This window comes from Plectropomus leopardus, chromosome 8 (assembly GCF_026936395.1).
Source record: "Plectropomus leopardus strain MGB_pleo_1.0 chromosome 8, ASM2693639v1, whole genome shotgun sequence".
NCBI classification, from domain to species: Eukaryota; Metazoa; Chordata; class Actinopteri; order Perciformes; family Serranidae; genus Plectropomus; species Plectropomus leopardus.
Genome location: NC_142183.1, coordinates 19,529,119 through 19,548,982, shown reverse-complemented (window position 1 = coordinate 19,548,982; position 19,864 = coordinate 19,529,119). Strand labels below are relative to the sequence as shown.

Genomic DNA, 19,864 nt, shown 5'->3' with positions numbered 1-19,864 from the left:
TTATACTAGCATGATGACAGCAGAGTTCTTCAATCTTGCGTGTTATTTAACTTGGGGACACAACACTATCTAAAGTAGTAATCACAGAACAACTTTAAACCTTCTGTTGAACAAATTTAACATTTAACATTTCTATAAAACAGGTGTACTCACTGAAGTTTTGCAGAAGCAAGACGGTTCTCTACATGCAAAAATACACTGCAGTTGTATCAACTCATGTCGTCTGTTTTTTATCCTGAAAATATGTATGTAAAATAGTAAATAGTATGATACAATAAAATAGAGTTCTTAATGGGTGTGCATTTCCATCCTTCTCAATATTTTCCAAATCCTATCAAGCTAAATGTGCTTATTAACTGTGACTTGTCAATGATTGCTGATGAATTCCTCATACGAAAGCCTGCATGATGCTCTGAGGATTCAGGATATTAATATGCTTTTTAGTACAGTCATTAAATGGATATATTGAGGCAGAGGTTGTGCAGGGACACATTACGCACTTTCAGCAGTCATAACACTGGCTGTTGCACCTGCAAGCCTCCAAATGTAACAGCTTCTCTGACCACTTGACCCACAGATCTGAGCTGAACAGAACAGATGCAGTGATGTCGGACACCATAACAAATCTTCAAAATGGAGCAGACGAGACGCAATCTGAGCACACAACTTATACCAATTAATATGATATGTAAGTAATAGCACAGAACAAAAAGACAACTCCAATAAAAGCTTCAAACTAAATCACAAAAATCGGACATGCCTTCAGAGACTGAAAGTAATACTTATACTAATTGCAGGAGTTGTGTGTTGAGTTTTTGACAGGTTTTCCATCTGGAAACCAAACAAGCCACCGAGCAGGATCATTAACTTTGATATGAACATAATGAATATAGCCACAAGCCATTAATGACTCATATCTGAACAAGTTTCCTAAACAAATCTTTGATAGCTTTCTGCGTTTCTTCTACTTCTGTATTTTTAAAACCAATATTTCACACATTTCTCCCTCTACGCACCAGAGATTTTATCGATTATTTTGGTAAATTTACAGTCTTTCCAGGACACTCTTGGTATTTTAGACGGGAATGAATCTGTTGGTTGGTGATGCAATGCAATGCTTCCATTCCCTGTGAGAATATACAGCATATCATTTAATTTAGCCACTAACCCAATCCATCCTTTTTTTTTGCAGAAGTGATATGGATGTCTGTGGACTGAAATCTCTCTGTGGTCACGGAGCAACGGTTTAATCAGAAGATCCAAACTCCAGACTGAAGTATTGCAGTACAGGACTTTGCACCAGTTTTGCAAAACTAGTCTGCAACTTTAAATTGGGCTGTGGAGAAACCTGGTGGTCAGTGTGGCACCAGATAATAGCAGTATTAATAAAGGAAAAGAAAAGTGTCTCCATTGTTCTTAATCACCATCTGACTGTCTGCACTCCCACGGGGCAGAGCACAGAGGCACCAGGAGGACATAAAACCACCACTGGGCAAATGTGAGATATTCATCCACGTCTATGAATCATTAAAACAGCCTAATTTAAAATTATATTTTCTAACATAATGACCTTTTACCAATGTAGGTGATACATTATCTCCCTCATTGACTGCACAGGCTGCTAATTCATATTCATCACATGACACAGCATGTCTGCTCTTTTTACAATTGATCTTAATACCTTCATTAAAATGTCACTAAAGTCAATGAAGAAAGTGAGACTTAAGCTAATTTCCTGCCCACCTCACTCCTCACTGTCTGTCAGGACTCTGAAGGGTTTAGCTGCATGGATTCACTATCATTCAGGATGGAGCTGCAGGATGACTGGACCTGCAGGAGACACAAACAAACTGAGCAAAGGAAAGTAACACAAGTCAAAGGCTGTGCCATTGACATTTGAATTCTACATCAACAACAGGATTCTCCACAGCTTTGTTTTTTTTTTCCTTATCTAAATGTTCAGTTTAAACAAGCCATTTCTGCACAGTTGCAGACAAAGATTAGGCTGCACTAATATTATTAGTATTATACTATTTCCAAAAATGTATGTGACATGTAAATGTAACATGTTTGTATCTAATGAAATAACCATCACAGTCCATATTTGTTGGTGTTTCACTTTCCAAAAACAGTTTTTCACCGCAGTTAGGAAGTCGTTTGCTCTCTGCAAAGCAATAGCTGAAACTGAAGCTAACCTGTAAACACTGATAATGCAGGCTACAATCTTTGATTAATACAAACACATATGCACGCATGTGCATTAAGCACAATGCATTGACATGTGTGAGCATGCCCACATACACATACCCATGCACGCAAACCTCATATTTAAACAGCATAGTCATTGTTAAATGTTTGCATCTCTGTTTTTATTGTGGTCTCCACTTTTACTGTCTTTGCCAGTATTTCATTGTAAATGCTGTATTGTTTTATTGTATTGTATTATTCCAAACTCAATATCCCTACACTTCCTGTTTTAATTCTAAAAGCCTAAAAGGACAGGGGCTGCAAATCAGCCTTGGCTATAAACTTATATTCATCACATCTACTTGTATTTTATATATAAAGCAGTGTTTTATGCATTTGTCCTTGTCGAATAAACAAGTGAATAAATAAATGTTTAAAGTTGTTGTTTTTTATATATGTATTTTAACAGTTCATTCCTGAACAAATCTCTACAAATGTTCCTTCTTCTATTTTTGCCTCATATGTCAGCAGCACAAGAAACTGTCTGTAGAAGAGCAGGAACTTGCTGTACCACGCCTACAGAGGGACACTGTCATGCTGTAGCACAGCTCCCATGATAACGTGGACCATTAAATAAAGTCGATTTCATTCAAAAAGACTAGATGAATCGCTTTATTCAAAATGAGGATTGCTTTTTTGTTTGTTTGTTTGATTTAGAGTTGTAATGTCATAAAATAAGTTACCCCCTCCTTCAGGGATACTCTGCCTATTTTAAATCTGCGTTGGAACTACAGGCTACTTCTGTATTTTTATTTTACCCACCACCCCTGCTGCCACCATGGACATAAAGAGTGTGTATAAGTGGATCAAGAGACAGGCCCACCTCTCTCTCTCAAACAAACCAGGCAGTGCTGATCAAACATAAGTAAGGATTGTTACTGTATTGTCTATCTCTCACCTAAAATGTTTTCAAAAACATGTTTTAGCTTACCATGTAACTGCAATAAGACATTGTTTGTTACCAGCTGGCTGCCATTGTGTCAAACAGATGAGTTCGCAAAAAAAAAACAAAAAAACAAGTGGGAGCATTTACTGGTTCAATGCAACACAGTACATTCTGGTAGTGGAAGTTTTTTTTTTCGTAGGTTTTCTACCTCTTGAGCAAAAGCAAATGCTAACAGTTCCTGTATTCTCTGGTCATGTAGCACCAAAGTCAAAAGTATTTAAGTCTTTTTGCTGCATACACAGCCTAGTTTCATGACAAGACTATCATTCCAGCAGTGAAATACTTCTTTTAACATCAAATTCAAGGACTTTTCCTAGACTTTCCAGGCCTACTTCCCTCAAATTCACGGATCCTGTTAACACTGAGATTTCTTATGAAAACTAGCAGGCTTTACAGATGCTCAAAGATGACAATTCAAAAGAGACAGGCTTTAATGTGTGAACATTTCTCAGTTGTGCTGTGAAGGTGTTGGCAGATGGTGCTGGAAACAATGATGCAACTACAGGAGACACATGCAGACAGCAGAATGAAGCCTATTTACTAACGTCAAAGTTAAAAAAAAAAGAAAAGAATTGTATTCTTGCACAGAATATATAAACTAAAGCACTCACAATGACCCATATCCATGTCTATTTTTCAAAAAACCTTTAAAGACTTTGGTGACCCATGGGAACCCTGTCAATAGGGGCTCTGGATGTAAAAAAAAATTGACATTCATTGCAGCTCTACGCAACCCAAAAAATGTTCCACACTGGCCTGAAGGCTTAAGTGTTTCTCCTACTCACAGTCTTTCCTCTGCTGAGGGAGAAAAGTGGAAATCAGTTCACCAGCTGAGGAGTTTGTTTTCCCCCTCTGGCCTACAGGAGCCGATCAGATCCAGGGAGCCATACAGACACTGTCCTAACAGACCTGTCCACCCTGAGTTGTTATTTCATTATTTACACTCCCTCTTACTCAGCGACCAGATTCTTTGGTGAACCAACGGGCCTGTAGCAACAACAACAGAGTACAAATCACACAGTATTCTATAACTTAGGGAACCACCTCACAGCACAGGTTACAAGCACATGTGCGCATATATGCATGTTAAGAAAAATTGTGGTTGTTATGGACCAAGTTTAAAGGAACAGTTTTGCTGTCTTTTCAAGAGCACAGAAAGTTACATTTTTGAGTACATTTTACTTGTTGGAGTACTTGTGATGCAGCACACTCTTCACTCTCATTTAAGTCAATTTTGGAAGAATAATCAATATCTCTACTCTGTCACATTTGCATAGCCTACAGTATTTGCAGTAAATTTAGGCAAATTTATCAATTATTAACAGATACAGCCTCTCTACTGGAGATTTTGTGATCACACATAACAGACTCTTACTCTCTACAATGATGTGAGACTTCACCACAAAATGTCAACTCACAGGTGTAACTTGAACCTATTTACTCTTTTTTTAACAGATGAATTCACTCACTCCTCAAGTTGCTTTATCAGTAGAGACCTTTGTGGGCTACTCTTTCGGAGTTGTATGAGTTAATTAGTGAGCTTTAGAAATGCTGGTAGGTGGATTTTGTTAATTGTTAATTTCAGACAGGGTCAGGAATACCTGCTTCCCCTTGCTTCCAGTCTTAATATTAATCTAAGCTAACTGGCTTTTGGCTTTAGCATCATATTTCCAATATGCATGAAAGCATAGCATCAATTTTTTCATGACTCTCAGCAAAACCTGAAAAGTCAGTCTATTCCTTTAAGCTTTAAGTCTTTCATTGTTAAAAAAAAAAAAAAGCATTGGCCATACTCATGCACAATATAAAATTTGATTTAGATAAAAAAAACACAACTAAATAACTAAACACTTTTGTAAGCTCTGTATGCATACAACAAGTTCAGTATTAGTACAGTAAGCTGCACAGCCTCTTATTATTTTTGAATGTATCAGACTCTTTGGTTTGTTGTATCAGCGCCAAAGCCTTTTGGCAGTGTTTCCTGTTCAAAGTCCTTTGGGAGGACTGGGTAACCTTTGTGTTTTATCAAATGATTATTTTCCCATTAACTTCAGTCAGTCACAACAATGCTGAAAACCGTATAATAAGAAGCTTTTTAATCAAGCATGTCGGCGGGATGGTTTGTGTTTGCTCATTCTTGTAGAAGCAGAATTGATTGAAAAGCTGTAAGATGGCATTTAGCTTCACTGGAAATCATTTGAATTACCAGGAAAAGGTCACGCCACAAAAATAGTCTTTATTGACAGGTAAAATCAATTATATTAAGGCAACAGCAATGCTGAGACTGGCAGGCAGACTGGCTGAGTGAGTCGGGGCATAATTTGGTTTTGCTTGCAGGTTTATGTGAACTTCTTTGTAAAACAAATGCATAAAGATAACTGAAGGAGACGGGAAATTAAATGAAGGACTTCAGAAATGATTGTCACTGCCTTTGGCTGAATCATTGGGCTTCACGTCGTCTGATTTGGAGCTCTGTTGACACAAACAAAAAGACATAATGTAAACACAAGGCTTACTGGGTAAAAATGATTGAAAACATGTCCACAATATTTGTCTGGAAGATTGTGTTTATGTAAATCAGATATTTTACATTTTCACATTGGTTGGCAAAATCTAGATAAGACTAATGTTGGTGAAAAATGTGCAGTACTAACCCTGGTAAAGGAATACTTCAGAATTAAAAAGTACACTTATTAACTTTATTGCTGAGTGAAACAATTAATACTACTCTCATGTTTTTACTATAAATATAAAACCAGCCAGTAGCTACTTATCTTAGCTTATCACAGACACCTTTAGCATTGTATTTTTTTTAAACATTATGTTTATCAGAATTTTTCCTTGTACATATATATGTGTGCATACATGTGCAACAAAAAACGAAAGGGTGCCTTGTCAGCTAAAGCATATATTGAGCCACGAACGAAGGCAAAACACAAAGAAACAACCTCTCAGACATAAGCTATTGTGTATGCATGAATATTGAAAGTCTGTTAAAGTTAATTCATCATCTTCACAAAACCTTTGCTCAAATTAACTACATTGTGGGGTTTCTATTGCAGATTACTCATTCTTACTCTCACAAAAGCAGTAAATGATCTTGACACCTTTTCAAACATACCCTGTTTCCCTTTTCATATGTACATTATTCTTTCTACAGGAAAATTATTTGTCTAATCCATTATGAAATACTTGGTCTATTAGTCTTTTTCCAAAACACTGTACTCATTTTTTTTGGCATGAAGGAATATTGGAGTATCTTTTGAAATAATCTTTTCTGCTGCTTTTTTAAATTATTTAATGCATTGCCAAAAACAATGAAATAGTGTCCCCTTCATCTCAGTACACTTTATGCATGAATCAGGGTATTACCATTGTATTGATTAAATTTAGCTGGAACTGATAAATGTTCTCATTAGCCATTTATGCTGTAACAATCTAAGTGCTGTATTTCTTTTCACTGTTGGACAGAGAGAGGCTACTTGTTCCCCCTTTTTGCAGCCTTTATGCTCAGCTAATCTTTCTCTGGCTGTAGCTTCATATTTAGCATACATAAATCGGAGTGGTATCAATCTTCGCTTGGCAGTCTCAGCAAGAAAATAGAAATGCGTATTACCCAAAATGTAACCAATCCATACCCAAACTGTAGTTCTTTTTCTTGAATATCAACCTGTTGTTTCTTTATGGTAGTCCATTAAACCTTCTGGTCTCACCTTGGACTTGAAGAGGAGGTTAATGACGCCCTTTGAGCGTCTGTCCGCTGTTCGGTCAGAGGTCAAACAGGCAGACATGCTCTTACTGTCCCTTCTGGCTCTGACGGAGTCCACCTCCTCTGCTCCCCCCACCACGACCAAGGACAGACCTACAGACAAGCAAGTGAGGACTGATAACCAGCTCACAATGAAACCTCCTGCAGCCAGATGATTCAGAGTGACTAACTGTGCTTTCGCAGCTGTTCTGCTGATGAACTGTGTGCTTTGGCAACACTGGTAGTACTGTGTGTGTGTTCAGTGAGGCATTGTGTGTGTGTGTGTGTGTGTGTTCAGTGAGGCTGGACAGCTTGTAGTCAGAGGTGTTCAACAGAGGCGGTGTATTAACACCACAGTCAGTGTTGGCTTAGCTGGCGTGGTCCAACATGGCAGGACGCCAAACAAACATCAGTGATTTGCAGTCTGATGCACTATTGTAAGGTGCCAGGTTATGTAACTGAAACAATGAAATATGAACCAGATGAAACTGCTGCCCAGTTCTGACCAAAATTACAGCCGACATGACTGATTCACTAATTTGTCACCTCACAGCAGAGTTCTTGTTAGGTCAGACTATTACAGCTACATTGCTCAGCTGCCTATTTGTTTGAACACTACTTTAAAGCTCCTGTTCAGTGTATTTTGGCATTTTTATGATATTTCATAGTTTTCTAAGTCATGTCCTGACAATGTTGTTTAGCCACACTGTACGCCAAATATATATATTTTTTAAATAAATTAATTTTGCTCAGTGTTAAAAAAAAAGAAGGATGTTATTAAAACAAAAACATGACGCATGACTATAGTAGAATCTGCAAGTCATACATCATCCTCTATGCTTACACAGGTGTACTGTTTTAAACTTACTAATGTAAGAAAGTAAGTCAGTGTATCTCGTATTTTTATTATTGTAGCATGATAGCTTTAGTTATATCTCTCCATGTAGTTGTGGCCTTCATCTTTGATTAGTGTGTGTGTGTGTGTTTATTCACAGTGGCATTTGTAGCCTGTGTTTGAAGTGAATGGCAGCAATCAACACAGTGAAATAAACAAAATCTCACCAGCAGAAAGAGCACAACACACTGACTTGCTCTCGGCCACAGTGCACCACAGGATAGACACACGTTATCAACGTCCACTGGCTGGAATGTGGTTTCGGGATGCGATGAAAGTTTACACTGTCCACCAGCACTGATCTCTAAAAGGTACGGATGCTGGGACGTGCACAACTTTTTGTCAAAAAGTCACTTTAAAGAACAAAAATTAATTAATTAGTGCTAATTGGGGCAGTGTCGGTACTGCAAGCTGAGGGCGGCCAGCATTGACGTACAGTGCATCTCAAAGACATCCCATAACTCTATTTCAAACAAGGGACCTCTGCAACATGTCGTCCTTACAGTGGACTGTGGCCGATGTGTGAGTGCAAGAGAGAGTTTCTGTATTGTGCTAATTGTTGTCTCATTTGTGCCCTGATAAACAATAACTGTTGCTGTTTTCCAAACTACTGCAGCTGCAGTCTCGTTGCTATTGCAATGGATTACAACTACTACAAAGCCCCTCTGTCCGTTTAGTAAAAACTCGGAGGGGGTCTTTAAAAAGAGACATATTACTGCCATGACCTGGTGTGTGTTTTTCCCTTTAGTCAGGAGAAAATGCAATGCTTGCTCTCAGGTGATGACTTTTTGTTTTGACTTTGAGGGCCCTTCATTCACAGGCAAAATTCAATTACAGTACACTACGCAGCACAGTGTGCATTTGTGTATGTTTCTTCACCTGTGATGGCAGGCAGGGATCTGGAGTTGGCATTTGTCAGCAACACATTTTCATCATTCGGCTCAGACAAGTTGGTGTCACTGCGGAACTCCTGCTTCTTGGACAGCTAGAGGGAGACAGAGATCAGCCAAACTCAGCAACAACACTTCCACAGATACTTACCTCCATGACTTAAGCATCCCTGAACCTGCTGTCTTTTTATTTCTTCCTTTTCTTTTATTCTCTCTGCTTTTCACCAAATATTCTCCTCTCTCATCTTGTGATCTTCCTTCCACTGAAGCTCATTCTCACCCGTTTGCAGTCGAGCGTATTCGTCCTTTCTCTTTCCTCTGTGATGAAGATCATGCTGCTCCTCTTCTTCTTCTTCTTGCTCTTCCTCAGTTTGACCTCTGCGTCCCCCACCGTCACCACCGCCTCCACTGTACTCGCACTCACGCTGCCACTGGAGCGCGGCAGTGTGGAGTTCCAGGAGGTGGGCGACTCAGGGGGGAAGTCCCTGCGAAGAGGCAGGAAGGGTGTGAGGGATTAGTATTCAGTTAGTATTTTTTAACTTGCACCCTATTTTCACATTTTTGCGTTAAAGTTTCCAGCAATTGTGAAACATGTTGCAGTGTAACCACGTGGGGCAATATTCATCTACTAAAAATGCTTGTTTTTGCCACTGACAGACTCAGATAATAGTTAAAAGGGTCTGAACAAGATGGAAAGGATGGTGACAGATATAAAGATGTTTGTTACAGAGTAAGATCCTTTCTGTGAAGCCAGAAACATCCCAGAAAAAGAAACTATCTCCAAATCCACCAAACTCAGTTTACATAAACAGTGTTTAATCATTGTAAAACACACTTCATGTAAAGTGGACAGAAAAAAAATAAAACTCACAAAAGCTGTCTTGGTTCGTCTTTGCACTGTTCAAACAACAACCAACTTTGGTTTGGATGAAAGAAACCTTTAATTCTCCTAGTTAGATGTGAAAATATGATGGCTCTATACAAAGTAAAATTATGTTTTATTTATATGGAGCCTGGCCGGTGTGGTATTTTGCTTTAACAAAAAGGATTTTATTTAAAAAAAAAAAAAAATCTATCTCCGCCGGTATCCTCTCCATAATGTTGTCAGACACTTAAAGTAACAACCACAGTCTGTGGTAACAACCATAGCTTATCTTGTGGCAAAAACAAGCACTTTTAGTGGACATACACTGACGGTGCATAAGTGCCGTGAGTGATTATATTGCAGCTGATTTTGGGCTGTTGCAGTCTCACTTAATGCTGGATCATTTAAAAAACTGTTGTTCCCATTAGTCACTTAGACACAAAACAAAGGAAAACAGGGTCGAGGTTGAAAAATACAGCAGTTTCCTTTTAAAGGGGTTAAATGTTAATTTTTCAAATCTGCATTGGTCTGGGGTGAATCATTTATAAAGAGGACATCTTTACAGTCAGAGATGAGATGTATGCGTGACCATATGACATTAATTAGGGCACATGGATGGCCATTTTACTGCAGTTTAGAAAATGAGATGTGCCTTTCTTGCAGTTAATGCAGAGGTTCTCTTTGCACTCTGAGATCATTAGATAAAATTCATATCTCAACACGTATGTGTGTACGCTACCTGTCTGCATGGGCCTTGGTTGGCGTCCCACACTCAGATCCCTGCAGCGAGGAGATCGAGATGATGGACTGACGAATGGAGCGCAGCATAGAACGAGGACGAGTGGACTTCCTCTCATCCAAATCCGGCTGGAAATAAGAGTTCAACAATATTATATCCAGACAGAAAGACAATGCTTCTTGGAAAGTGCTGTTCATAGATTGTGACAGTGAAACGAAGCAGAAGTACATCATTAGAAAATGCAAGAAAAGCAAAAGCAAGCAAAGTTACTCTTAAAAGCAGCACATCACTCCTACTCATCATTAGTTTAATCTCTCCTGAAGGGTAGAGCCAATTTTCAAGTTAATGACCATATTTAGCCCCAGTCGTAACCATTTTCTGGTTGTAGAGAAATTTAAAGGTACAAATCCCATATCAACACTCTACTCAGAGGCGCTTGTGAGTACTTTGATCTTTAAAATCCGCCTGGGTCAGCTCATTTGCAGCTTAATTAGCACAGCAGTAACTGCGTCCAGCCTTACAGAGAGGAACATGTTTTGGATTATACAGAAACACCATGATATAGTAGAAAAACTCTCCCTACTTTTTGTTTCTTCTTTCTTTCCCTTCCTCTTTTTACCCAGTTCTTACCAACTCTTTCACTCCGTACTCCTTCTCCACTTTCTTCTTCAGCTGTTTGAAACACTCCTCCATGCGCTCGTGGAAAGGACGCAGGTCATCCGTCACTCTCTTCCCGTGAAGAGAGATTCCTCCACCCAGTAATGGGATCTATAAATACAAATATTATGGTGTCAACAGAACGTCCGCATAAAAGCAACACAACTTTACGGTGTGTGTACATGATGTATTTAAGAGTGTGTGTTAGTGTGTTCAGTACCTGCCATGCAATGAGGTCTTTGAGGCGCGCCAGTTTATCTCTGTCCTCTGGGTGCTGCAGAGTGTACTCTTCGGTAAAGAATGCCTGATACCGGGGAAACATTAAAAACTCATTTAAAGAATCATGGCGATATGTTTCACCTGCTCAGGCGGTTTGTAAATTAATAACAGAATTTTCTGCCCACACGGGAAGTCTCAAAGCCCACTGAATTCCTCCGGTATTATAACACTGAATGGTATTTGAGGATGCTAATAATATTTCTAGTTCTGAATACACCATACTCTAATAATATCCCTGCATTTAAAGCACGTTGTAATTTTAATGTAATTCAGCCTCTGAATGTGATACTGATTTTTGGCTGTTGAGCTCAGAAAGTCTCCATATAAAAATATAAAAAAATCAAACAAAAAACAAAAACAAAGCTGAGATGGTGATGTTTGTTACAATTCTACACACACAGTCACAATGAATCAATGCTTGTTTAGTTAAAAATTAAAGCCACTGTGAGAAAAACTAGACAAAATCAATGATAACTTGTGATAGGCATAATAAACAGAATACATTTCTATCTTCACTGTTCCTGTACTGTGTAAAAAATACTGCATATGACCATGGCCATTAACTATGGAAGCTGAGAAAGGCCATGTTTGCATTTTTTTTAATGCTGTTATCTCCAAGTAGTAATTGATTTCAATCGTTGTTAACTATTCTCCAAAAGGACTGGGCTTGAAGGAGAATCAATAACAAAAATGCATCAAATCAAATCAAAAAGAAAACAAACAAACAAAAAAAACAGACCAAAAAGGTGTGGGTAGAAAATAATAATAATTATACACTCCCTTTTTACTTTGCATATTTTCATAGTATCTAATTCACTGTAAATAAATAAATAAATAAATAAAAACAAATAAATAAATAAAATGGACACACAAAAAAACCCATAAAAAATTCAAAACATTTTATACACAATCAAAATTATACCCTAGTTTTATATTTTTTTCCCATCTTATTTTAAAAAAAAATTGCAGAGTGAATAACACGGTTTTAATTCCATCATGTGGTAATGTTAAAATAACAAAGTTTTTTTTCCTCTGAAACGGATCAATTCATGTGGATTGTCAAGAAAACAAAAGGTTGATCTCTTGAGATCACCGGATAATAACGGAGAATTGGAAAGTGAGTTGTTTGATTTACCTGATCACACCTGACTTTGTCTGAAGTAAAGCCTGCTGTGTTGATTAATGAAGAGCAGCTCCTCCTTCATCTGACATTTTTAATCTAAAATCAGTGTCCACAGTTGTCAGCATCTTAATCATGATCATAACTGCAGCGACCTCTAGCTCACCTGGTAGAGTGTGTTTCCTGTTGCAGCTAAGCCCTCCGTAGTGGCCCAGGTTCAATTTCGGCCCATAGCCCTTTGCTGCATGTAAAACCCTCCTCTCTCTACTACTTTTGTCTATCCACAGCTGTCCTATCAATTTAGGCAAATACACCCCCAAAATAATTTTAGAACAAAATGAAATATGTGTTTCTCATAATGATGGGTTGATTATCTCATTTTCTCAAGATCATAATAAACTTGTGATCTCAAAATAATAGCATTAAAAAATTTGCATTCCCCGCTGTTCTTGACTTCCATAATTAACTGAACTAGAACAGTGTATTTGCAAGGGTTTGTAAATTGGGGAGGATTTTTGGGCTGACTCATTACAGTTTACCTTTTCATATTTGGCAAAGCCGCCCATGACGGCTGGGTCCACAATGCCGTTGAGCAGCATGGAGAGGGGGTTGATGGGAAGGGTCCAATCTGCCTGGTATTGGTTAATCATGGTCAGGATCTTCTCATTGGTGGACTCCATGGTCTCTATGGCGTTCTCCAAAGGAGACAAGGTGGTCTGGACAGAGAGGTAGCACAGGGAAGGAGGAAGAAGGAATGAGGGGAAAGGATGGATAAGGTAAGGGAGAAAGGTGGGGTTTCAGGGTGGGATGTGAGAGATGTCAAATAAAAAATTCAGTAAAAAAATTAAAGAAAAGGAATGTAATCGGTGCCGGTGAGAGGAGAAACACTGGATGCAACAGCTTGCAGCAAACACACAGGTCAAACATGACCACACACGAGTAAAATACCCTGAACAGTCTTACATGTTTCATGTCAGTCGCCTCAAACCAGCGCAGGATCCCAGGCAGCTTGTACACAGTGGTGAAGGTTGTACGTTCAATCCACATGGACTAAAACACAGAAATAGAAAAGGGAACAAAATAAGAGAGTAATTAGATGAGCCACTTTCAATGGCCATTTCTTTTCCTTCTTTTCTTCATCACTACACCATCTGATATCTAATCTCACTCTACAGTAATACCTGACTCTGATGTTGCATCTCAAGTGCTCATCTGACATCTTATCCTATTATTAAACCACACTCTGCTGTTGAAAAAAAATCCTATTATTTTATAAAACAGGAACTCATCTGTGCAGACCGATAACAATGCAGGTACACAATAGCCTCTGAAATACTTCCAAGGTCCTAGTGGTCATAAATCTTTTAATTTAAAAAAATAACTCACAGCAAACTCATTGTTTGGGTCCACAGGTCCTTTCCTCACAGGTCTGGAATAGTGAAAACGCTGCACGTAGTTGGACTTGTAGAAGCTGCACATTATTTTAAAAGAGGGAGACAGAGGTTAAAATAAAAAAAAAAGGATTATTAGGACATTATCAGAAGTGCCTATTCTTTTGCAGTGCATGCAATTTAAGAATATTTGTTTTCTTTTTATGGAAATCTAAAGGGTTAAACGTGCTGTTCAACTGACTTGATAATCTGGTCAGGGACGGGTTTGTTCTTCAGGCGCGGAGGAATCTCGAGGACTGGCTGCACTGTGAAACACTGGATGTCTGGTTCACATCAATCAGGAATACAAACATCACAGCATGATGGTGTCTCTACTTTACCGCTGATAGCTAAAGAATGTGTCTGACCTCCAGAGGCTGAGTTTTATTATACAGACGTACAGCAGAAGCGATAACAAAAGCAAACAAAAAATTGTAATTTAGATCCAGATCAGAGCTGACTGGATGAATAACTCAAAAAACACATAAATGTCTGGGTGTGTTTTATGGTGCTTCTGGGTAAAAGGTCCCCTGATATTTTCTTTTTGGGAAAAACAGACTTCTTCAGTGACCTAAATACCTGATAATCCCAAAGGTGCTGCATACAAATTAAAGTGTACTTCTATATACACACACACACACACACATATATACACTATTGTGCATTACTTCACTAGATTGTCAGACCATGTATGCCATGTACATTTTCTGCCTTCTGAGTCCATCTCTATATGACTGTGCATATGTGTGTTTTTGTGTGTGTTATTTTAACAGAAGGATACACTGCAGCGGAGAGTTCCTGATGTCGTCTCCTGGCATGGTGGTGATGTTGAGGCGCACAGCGCTGGGGAACTGGCTCATCAGCTGGTTCTGAAAGTCCTCTCTGCGTTCATACTCTTTGCCACGGTGGATGAACACCTTGTTCTGAAGCCAGAAAAGATGTACTGGGGTTAATAATGATCAGGCCCTTATTCGATCAATATTTTCTTTTTAATTTGACTTCCTTTAACAGGACAGTCCAAACAGAGCTGGTAAATGCTGTATTTCTCAGAGTGGGCCTGGTTTCCTTTCTCTGCCATGGCCCCTTAAAAACTGAGTCACCGACTTTACCATATTCCTTACCACAGCAGATAAATGCATCTAATGAATATAGGAGCTATAAACAGTAGAATATTTTATTTCTGCACTTTGCTGAAATCCACAGATCCACAGTGTTCCCACAAGGTACTTTATGTCCAATTCTGTTAACAATCTCGCTGGTGTGTATAGAAACTTGTCCACTGCTGCAATTTTAAACAGCTTACTGTAGCATCAGTGCTGATAATGGAGAAAAAAGTTTTTTTGACTCCATTGTTGAAGGGAGGGAGTCAGTCAGACATTTGTGTCCCTTTCACAAAGTGTAAATCTGTGCACTTCTATGAAAAGTGAAAATATCTACGGTAACACTCTCTGACAGCCGTGTCTATCTTGCATTTTAAACGTAATGTGTTACAATATGCTTATAGCAGTGTTTTATTATAGTTGGAAGCACTAATACATAGTCATAATGTTTTATAACAATAATCACATTACAAGGCATTTTATAAGGTCAAATATGTAGTGATTTCAGTGTATTATAATTTGCAGTCATTATTCATACAGTATAAATCGTTTCCGGTTTCTATAATTTGACTGGATTGAATCATCAAAACACTGAATCAAGTTGGAGTACTCGGCTTGGGTTATGAGCCATTAAACAAGTATGTTAATTTTACATCAGATTTTCTTTTCACTTTACTTAAAGCAAACTATGACTACTAAGGGTGGATTTTAACCAGCTTGTAATGTATTATATTTATTATATACCTCAGGAATTCCATGACTTCACCTAAAGCTCCCAATGGCCACTTAGTAACTTATAATTACACTGCAAAGTATTCTAAAATGATTATATATATATATTGTATTATTACCATGAGAATTATGATACACTAGAGCCCTTGCAAAAAAGTCTCAGTGAGTTACCAGCATATATGAAATAATATGATAATTTACCTTAGATTGTTGTTATACAGCATTATGAATATTTGAGTTTTTTAAGAATAATTATTAAGTGTTATAAGGAGATTGTAAAGCATTATGAGTATGTTTATAATGCATCATAAACATTCGAATGCATTATAAACATGGGATCATAGAAAGTGTGACCATATTTACACGCTGTTCATTTTTGTTCCCTTCAAACACTGTCAAACACAAACCCTGAGGAACGGAGGGTAGCCCTGTCCGTAGTAGCCCACTGCAAAGTAATCCGGCTTTGGCCTCAAGATCTTCATAATGTTTTCATAGAACTTGGCCTGTTTCTCCTGCAGAGAGAGTGAGAGAGACAAAGAGAGAGGGGGAGAGTTTCAAATGTGCACTGAGTGCAGCCGTAGCAGTTTTATCAGCTTGTGCCAATGACAAAGCTACCCTCAGCAGAATGCTGGGCCTTTGAGGGTGATAGATGTAGAAAAAATAAAGTGCATGCCATCCAAGGGCAATGTCTATCATTTATATAACCACATAAATTCAGCATTAGCTGAGAGAGCCACTGCTGCAGTCATATAAAGAGAAAGAGATTTTTTTCCATTGTTGGGAGACGTATAATTCTCTGTTGGGAGGGGAAGAGAAGCATTGCGTGAAGGGGACAGAGAGGAGAAGGTGGTGCTGAATTTCGGGCATGGAGGGAATCACTTCTGCCGCGGTGTCAAGGAAAAAGAAGAAAGTAACAGAAAAGTGATTGAGAGGACAAAGTAGGAAGCGTGAGGAGGGGTTTGAAGGTGATGCAGAATCACTCTTTTTTGGGTCATATGGGAATTGTGGAAGTTCAAACCAGAGTTCTTCAGAAAAAAAGATCGATTTAGAAGGATTTGAAGTGTCACGTAAGTATGCATTTTTATACATGGATGAATGATTGTGCTGAGTTGCTGGTAAAATTTAAAAGTGCAGATGACTAATTTAGTGTGGAAACTGCTGATTGGGAACTAAAGGCCTCAGTCACCAACAGATCTTAAGGAGAAATTTCCTCCACTTATACTGTTTTCACAAAGATTCTGACATTCATCAATGTTTTATAGTTTGGGATTTGTTCTTAGGTGAAAACAGAGTCTACGTGCACTCAAGAGCACACCTTGGCACATTCAAGTGCTGACATGTTTGTGCGAAATAATGGAGTACTGTACTTTTTTCAATTCAACAGCTGAATAACGTTACAGGGTTTAAATATTTCTGTCAAGTATAATATTTTCTAATAATTGTTTTTCATATTTTACATAAACCATAATGCTCTTTAAAATAAACACTTTAATTCACAAAAATTATGTTAACTGGAACCATGCCATCCAATAGTTAGTGACTGATCACACTATTTAAAAGTTGCTTATTTCTGCACCCTAAATCTATTCACACAATCGCATATTTACTGCAGCTACAAAAGTTCACAGACCGTGCCCTGAGGGGGGAACGTATCTTCCAGCATAATGTCGATTTGTTTGCATAGTGACGAAGACATCTCGGGACACTTTACTTATTTTTGTCCGCCCTTTTCCAGATACAGCATTTACCAAACAAGTAATAGCAGCCCATGCATTAGAGCTGAACCTGACTGACTTTTGTCAGTCAAATCGTAGTTGGCTGTTCAAAACTTAAATATCTGTTCCTTTTTCCATATAGATTTTGAAGAGAGTTATGTGGTACGTTCGGGGTGACAGTGACATTCGCGTAATATGTTAAAAAAGATAAGTTAGCCTTTCGTGCTAAATCATGCTAACTACAATAACAACACGCAGAAATGTACATTTTTTGCAGACACTAGATTTAAAATAAAAGCCAATATTAAATAAATAAATGTGAATAATATGAAGCTGCTGTAAGTTGTAAATTCCCCACTTCTGAGCAGAAGGCTGAAGATAATGTTATCTTAGAGCCACATTGGGCAAAACCACTCCACCTCTGGGCAGCTGCCTTTGTTTGACTCACTCACCCATGTCTGGGTCTGAAGCTGCCTGTACCCATTGCAGACGTCTTCACCAAGCAAAAGGGACGACTTCAGATAGCATTATGATTTTACGTCAGAGAGCACTATGAAATCGAGCAGCACTGGATTTGCAGCTACCTCTGGGGACCAGAATATCACTGCAGAACCGGCTCGACGTGAAGAATCTCTATTAATATAGAGTTGTCCGCCGAATAAATCATATCTTTGACTTTCCATGGGCAGCTCTTCTATGCATTGTTTAATTATGTTATTTGATATCATTACAAAATATGACAGCTCATTTGCAGTTCGATTGCGGTACAAGTACCTCCACTTCAGAACTATTTCATTTTTTTTAAACTTATGGTGTCTGGTAATCCACCCTCTTCAAACTGTCATTTGGGCATTTTTGACATAAGTCTCTTCTTTTCAGTTTCATGCAGTCTCTTGTCCTTTTATGGGGATTTGCACAACCTTTACCAATGCTAATTAGGATCAACTAGTGCACGCTTTCATGTTACAAGGACATGGGATTCATCATTGTAAGAGCACAGGTGTGAACAATTATGCAGTTTAAGAACATGCGCCAAATGAATCTGATGTAGACCTTTCCTAGGATTTTTAGAATAAATAAATTAACAAAAAAAACCCATAAGATATGGAGATAAGATATTGGTGAATGAGGCCCAATATGTTTTGGTTTGCAGCAAAATGTGTATTTAGTTTTACTGGGTTAAGGCCCAGGACACAATCAAACTCTGATCAAGGGCAATATTTGGTTTTACATTACACATGTATTTAAGTTAAAAAGGGTTGACCCAGTAGGTGCATTGAAGTTGGCAATTTTACTGTTGCTGTCAAAAACATGAGTAAATTGCCTTCAAACACCCCCTTTACACCCGAGAACACCCATAACATCTATAAAGGGAATTTAAAAGGAGAATGAAATACAGAAAAAATGGGACATTGTGATCATTGTGCAGAGGAAAGAGCATTAAGGTTCAAGATAGTCATGTATTACCAGTCTCTTGCTGAGTAACTCGTAGTCAAAGATCTCGTTTTCGTACTGATCAGCTAGTTCCTTACACAGAGTGATGGCCTCTTCCCACATCTACACACACACAGACACACACAGAGAGAAAGAAGCGTCCTTCATTACACCATCTGCTAATAAATCGGCAGCAGCTGTCATGGAGGGAATTCATCTTGTGAAAATCTCTGTTTGGAGGTCTCTGGAGAGCGAGGGGAAACGTCTCTTTCACGGCTTCAGAGAACATAAAGCACTCATAGAGAATACAAAATGAATGTGACACCAACATACCGCACAGAGACTATGACTGCATGATTGCATGTGCTGACTAATCCTTAAAAGATACTTAAAGTTTGATACAGGAGAGGAACATTCCCGAAAATAAACGCCTGTGCATTGAATTCTGATTTTAAGGGCTTTAGCTTTTTCTAAAGTAAACACACGTTTGCCTAGTAGTATATTGTTTTGTAAAAGGAATTCATAAAGTTATGGTCAATCAAACCTAACTGCGCTGCTAGAAACTTTCTTCAGAATTAGAAACTCTACTATAACAAATTTTGGAGCATTAATCAGCACTTGTCAAATCATAATATTACTCCATGAAGGCGTAATTAATAGATTACTCTACTTGTAAAATTACCATTTGTTCATCAATTAGTCACCATGTACACTTTATTTTTCCAGAATGCCTTCACAGTGAATGAAGAATTCAAAAAGGCAAACATTCTTTGTAAATTGAAGTAAACCGGGACTGTCTTTAACAACAGCAAAACATTATAATATAAAACAATTCTGCTAACAACATATGGGAAAAGTTCAAATGTATACATGTGTCCAGTCAGTACAGGCCCTGTTTGTACTGACATGTTTTAAATCGTAATGTTTGAGTGAAAATGTTTGGGAAGTCCTGAGCACATAACTGAATAAATGACCTGGATCATCCTGCAAGAGTTGTGTGAGAGTTCAACAGATGTTTTGATATAGTTTTGCTTTTTTTTTTTTTTTTTTAAACATTCGCTTGCCTT

General features: G+C 38.2%; 1 protein-coding gene across 1 annotated transcript in view; it reads right to left on the bottom strand.

Moving 5' to 3' along the window:
* Positions 1-3,600: 3,600 nt before the first annotated feature.
* The window catches only part of dock2 (dedicator of cytokinesis 2), a 141,515-nt gene continuing 125,251 nt past the window's right edge, over positions 3,601-19,864 (bottom strand). The window contains exons 38-51 of the mRNA XM_088081072.1: positions 18,831-18,920; positions 16,056-16,160; positions 14,598-14,739; positions 14,019-14,100; positions 13,773-13,857; positions 13,350-13,436; positions 12,926-13,102; positions 11,208-11,291; positions 10,961-11,098; positions 10,331-10,458; positions 9,007-9,211; positions 8,716-8,821; positions 6,907-7,055; positions 3,601-5,665 (exon numbers count right to left, since the gene is read on the bottom strand). Of these exons, the coding sequence (XP_087937198.1) occupies positions 5,603-5,665; positions 6,907-7,055; positions 8,716-8,821; positions 9,007-9,211; positions 10,331-10,458; positions 10,961-11,098; positions 11,208-11,291; positions 12,926-13,102; positions 13,350-13,436; positions 13,773-13,857; positions 14,019-14,100; positions 14,598-14,739; positions 16,056-16,160; positions 18,831-18,920 (1,641 nt within the window). The 3' untranslated portion in view covers positions 3,601-5,602. The remainder of the gene's footprint in view (positions 5,666-6,906; positions 7,056-8,715; positions 8,822-9,006; positions 9,212-10,330; positions 10,459-10,960; positions 11,099-11,207; positions 11,292-12,925; positions 13,103-13,349; positions 13,437-13,772; positions 13,858-14,018; positions 14,101-14,597; positions 14,740-16,055; positions 16,161-18,830; positions 18,921-19,864) is intronic.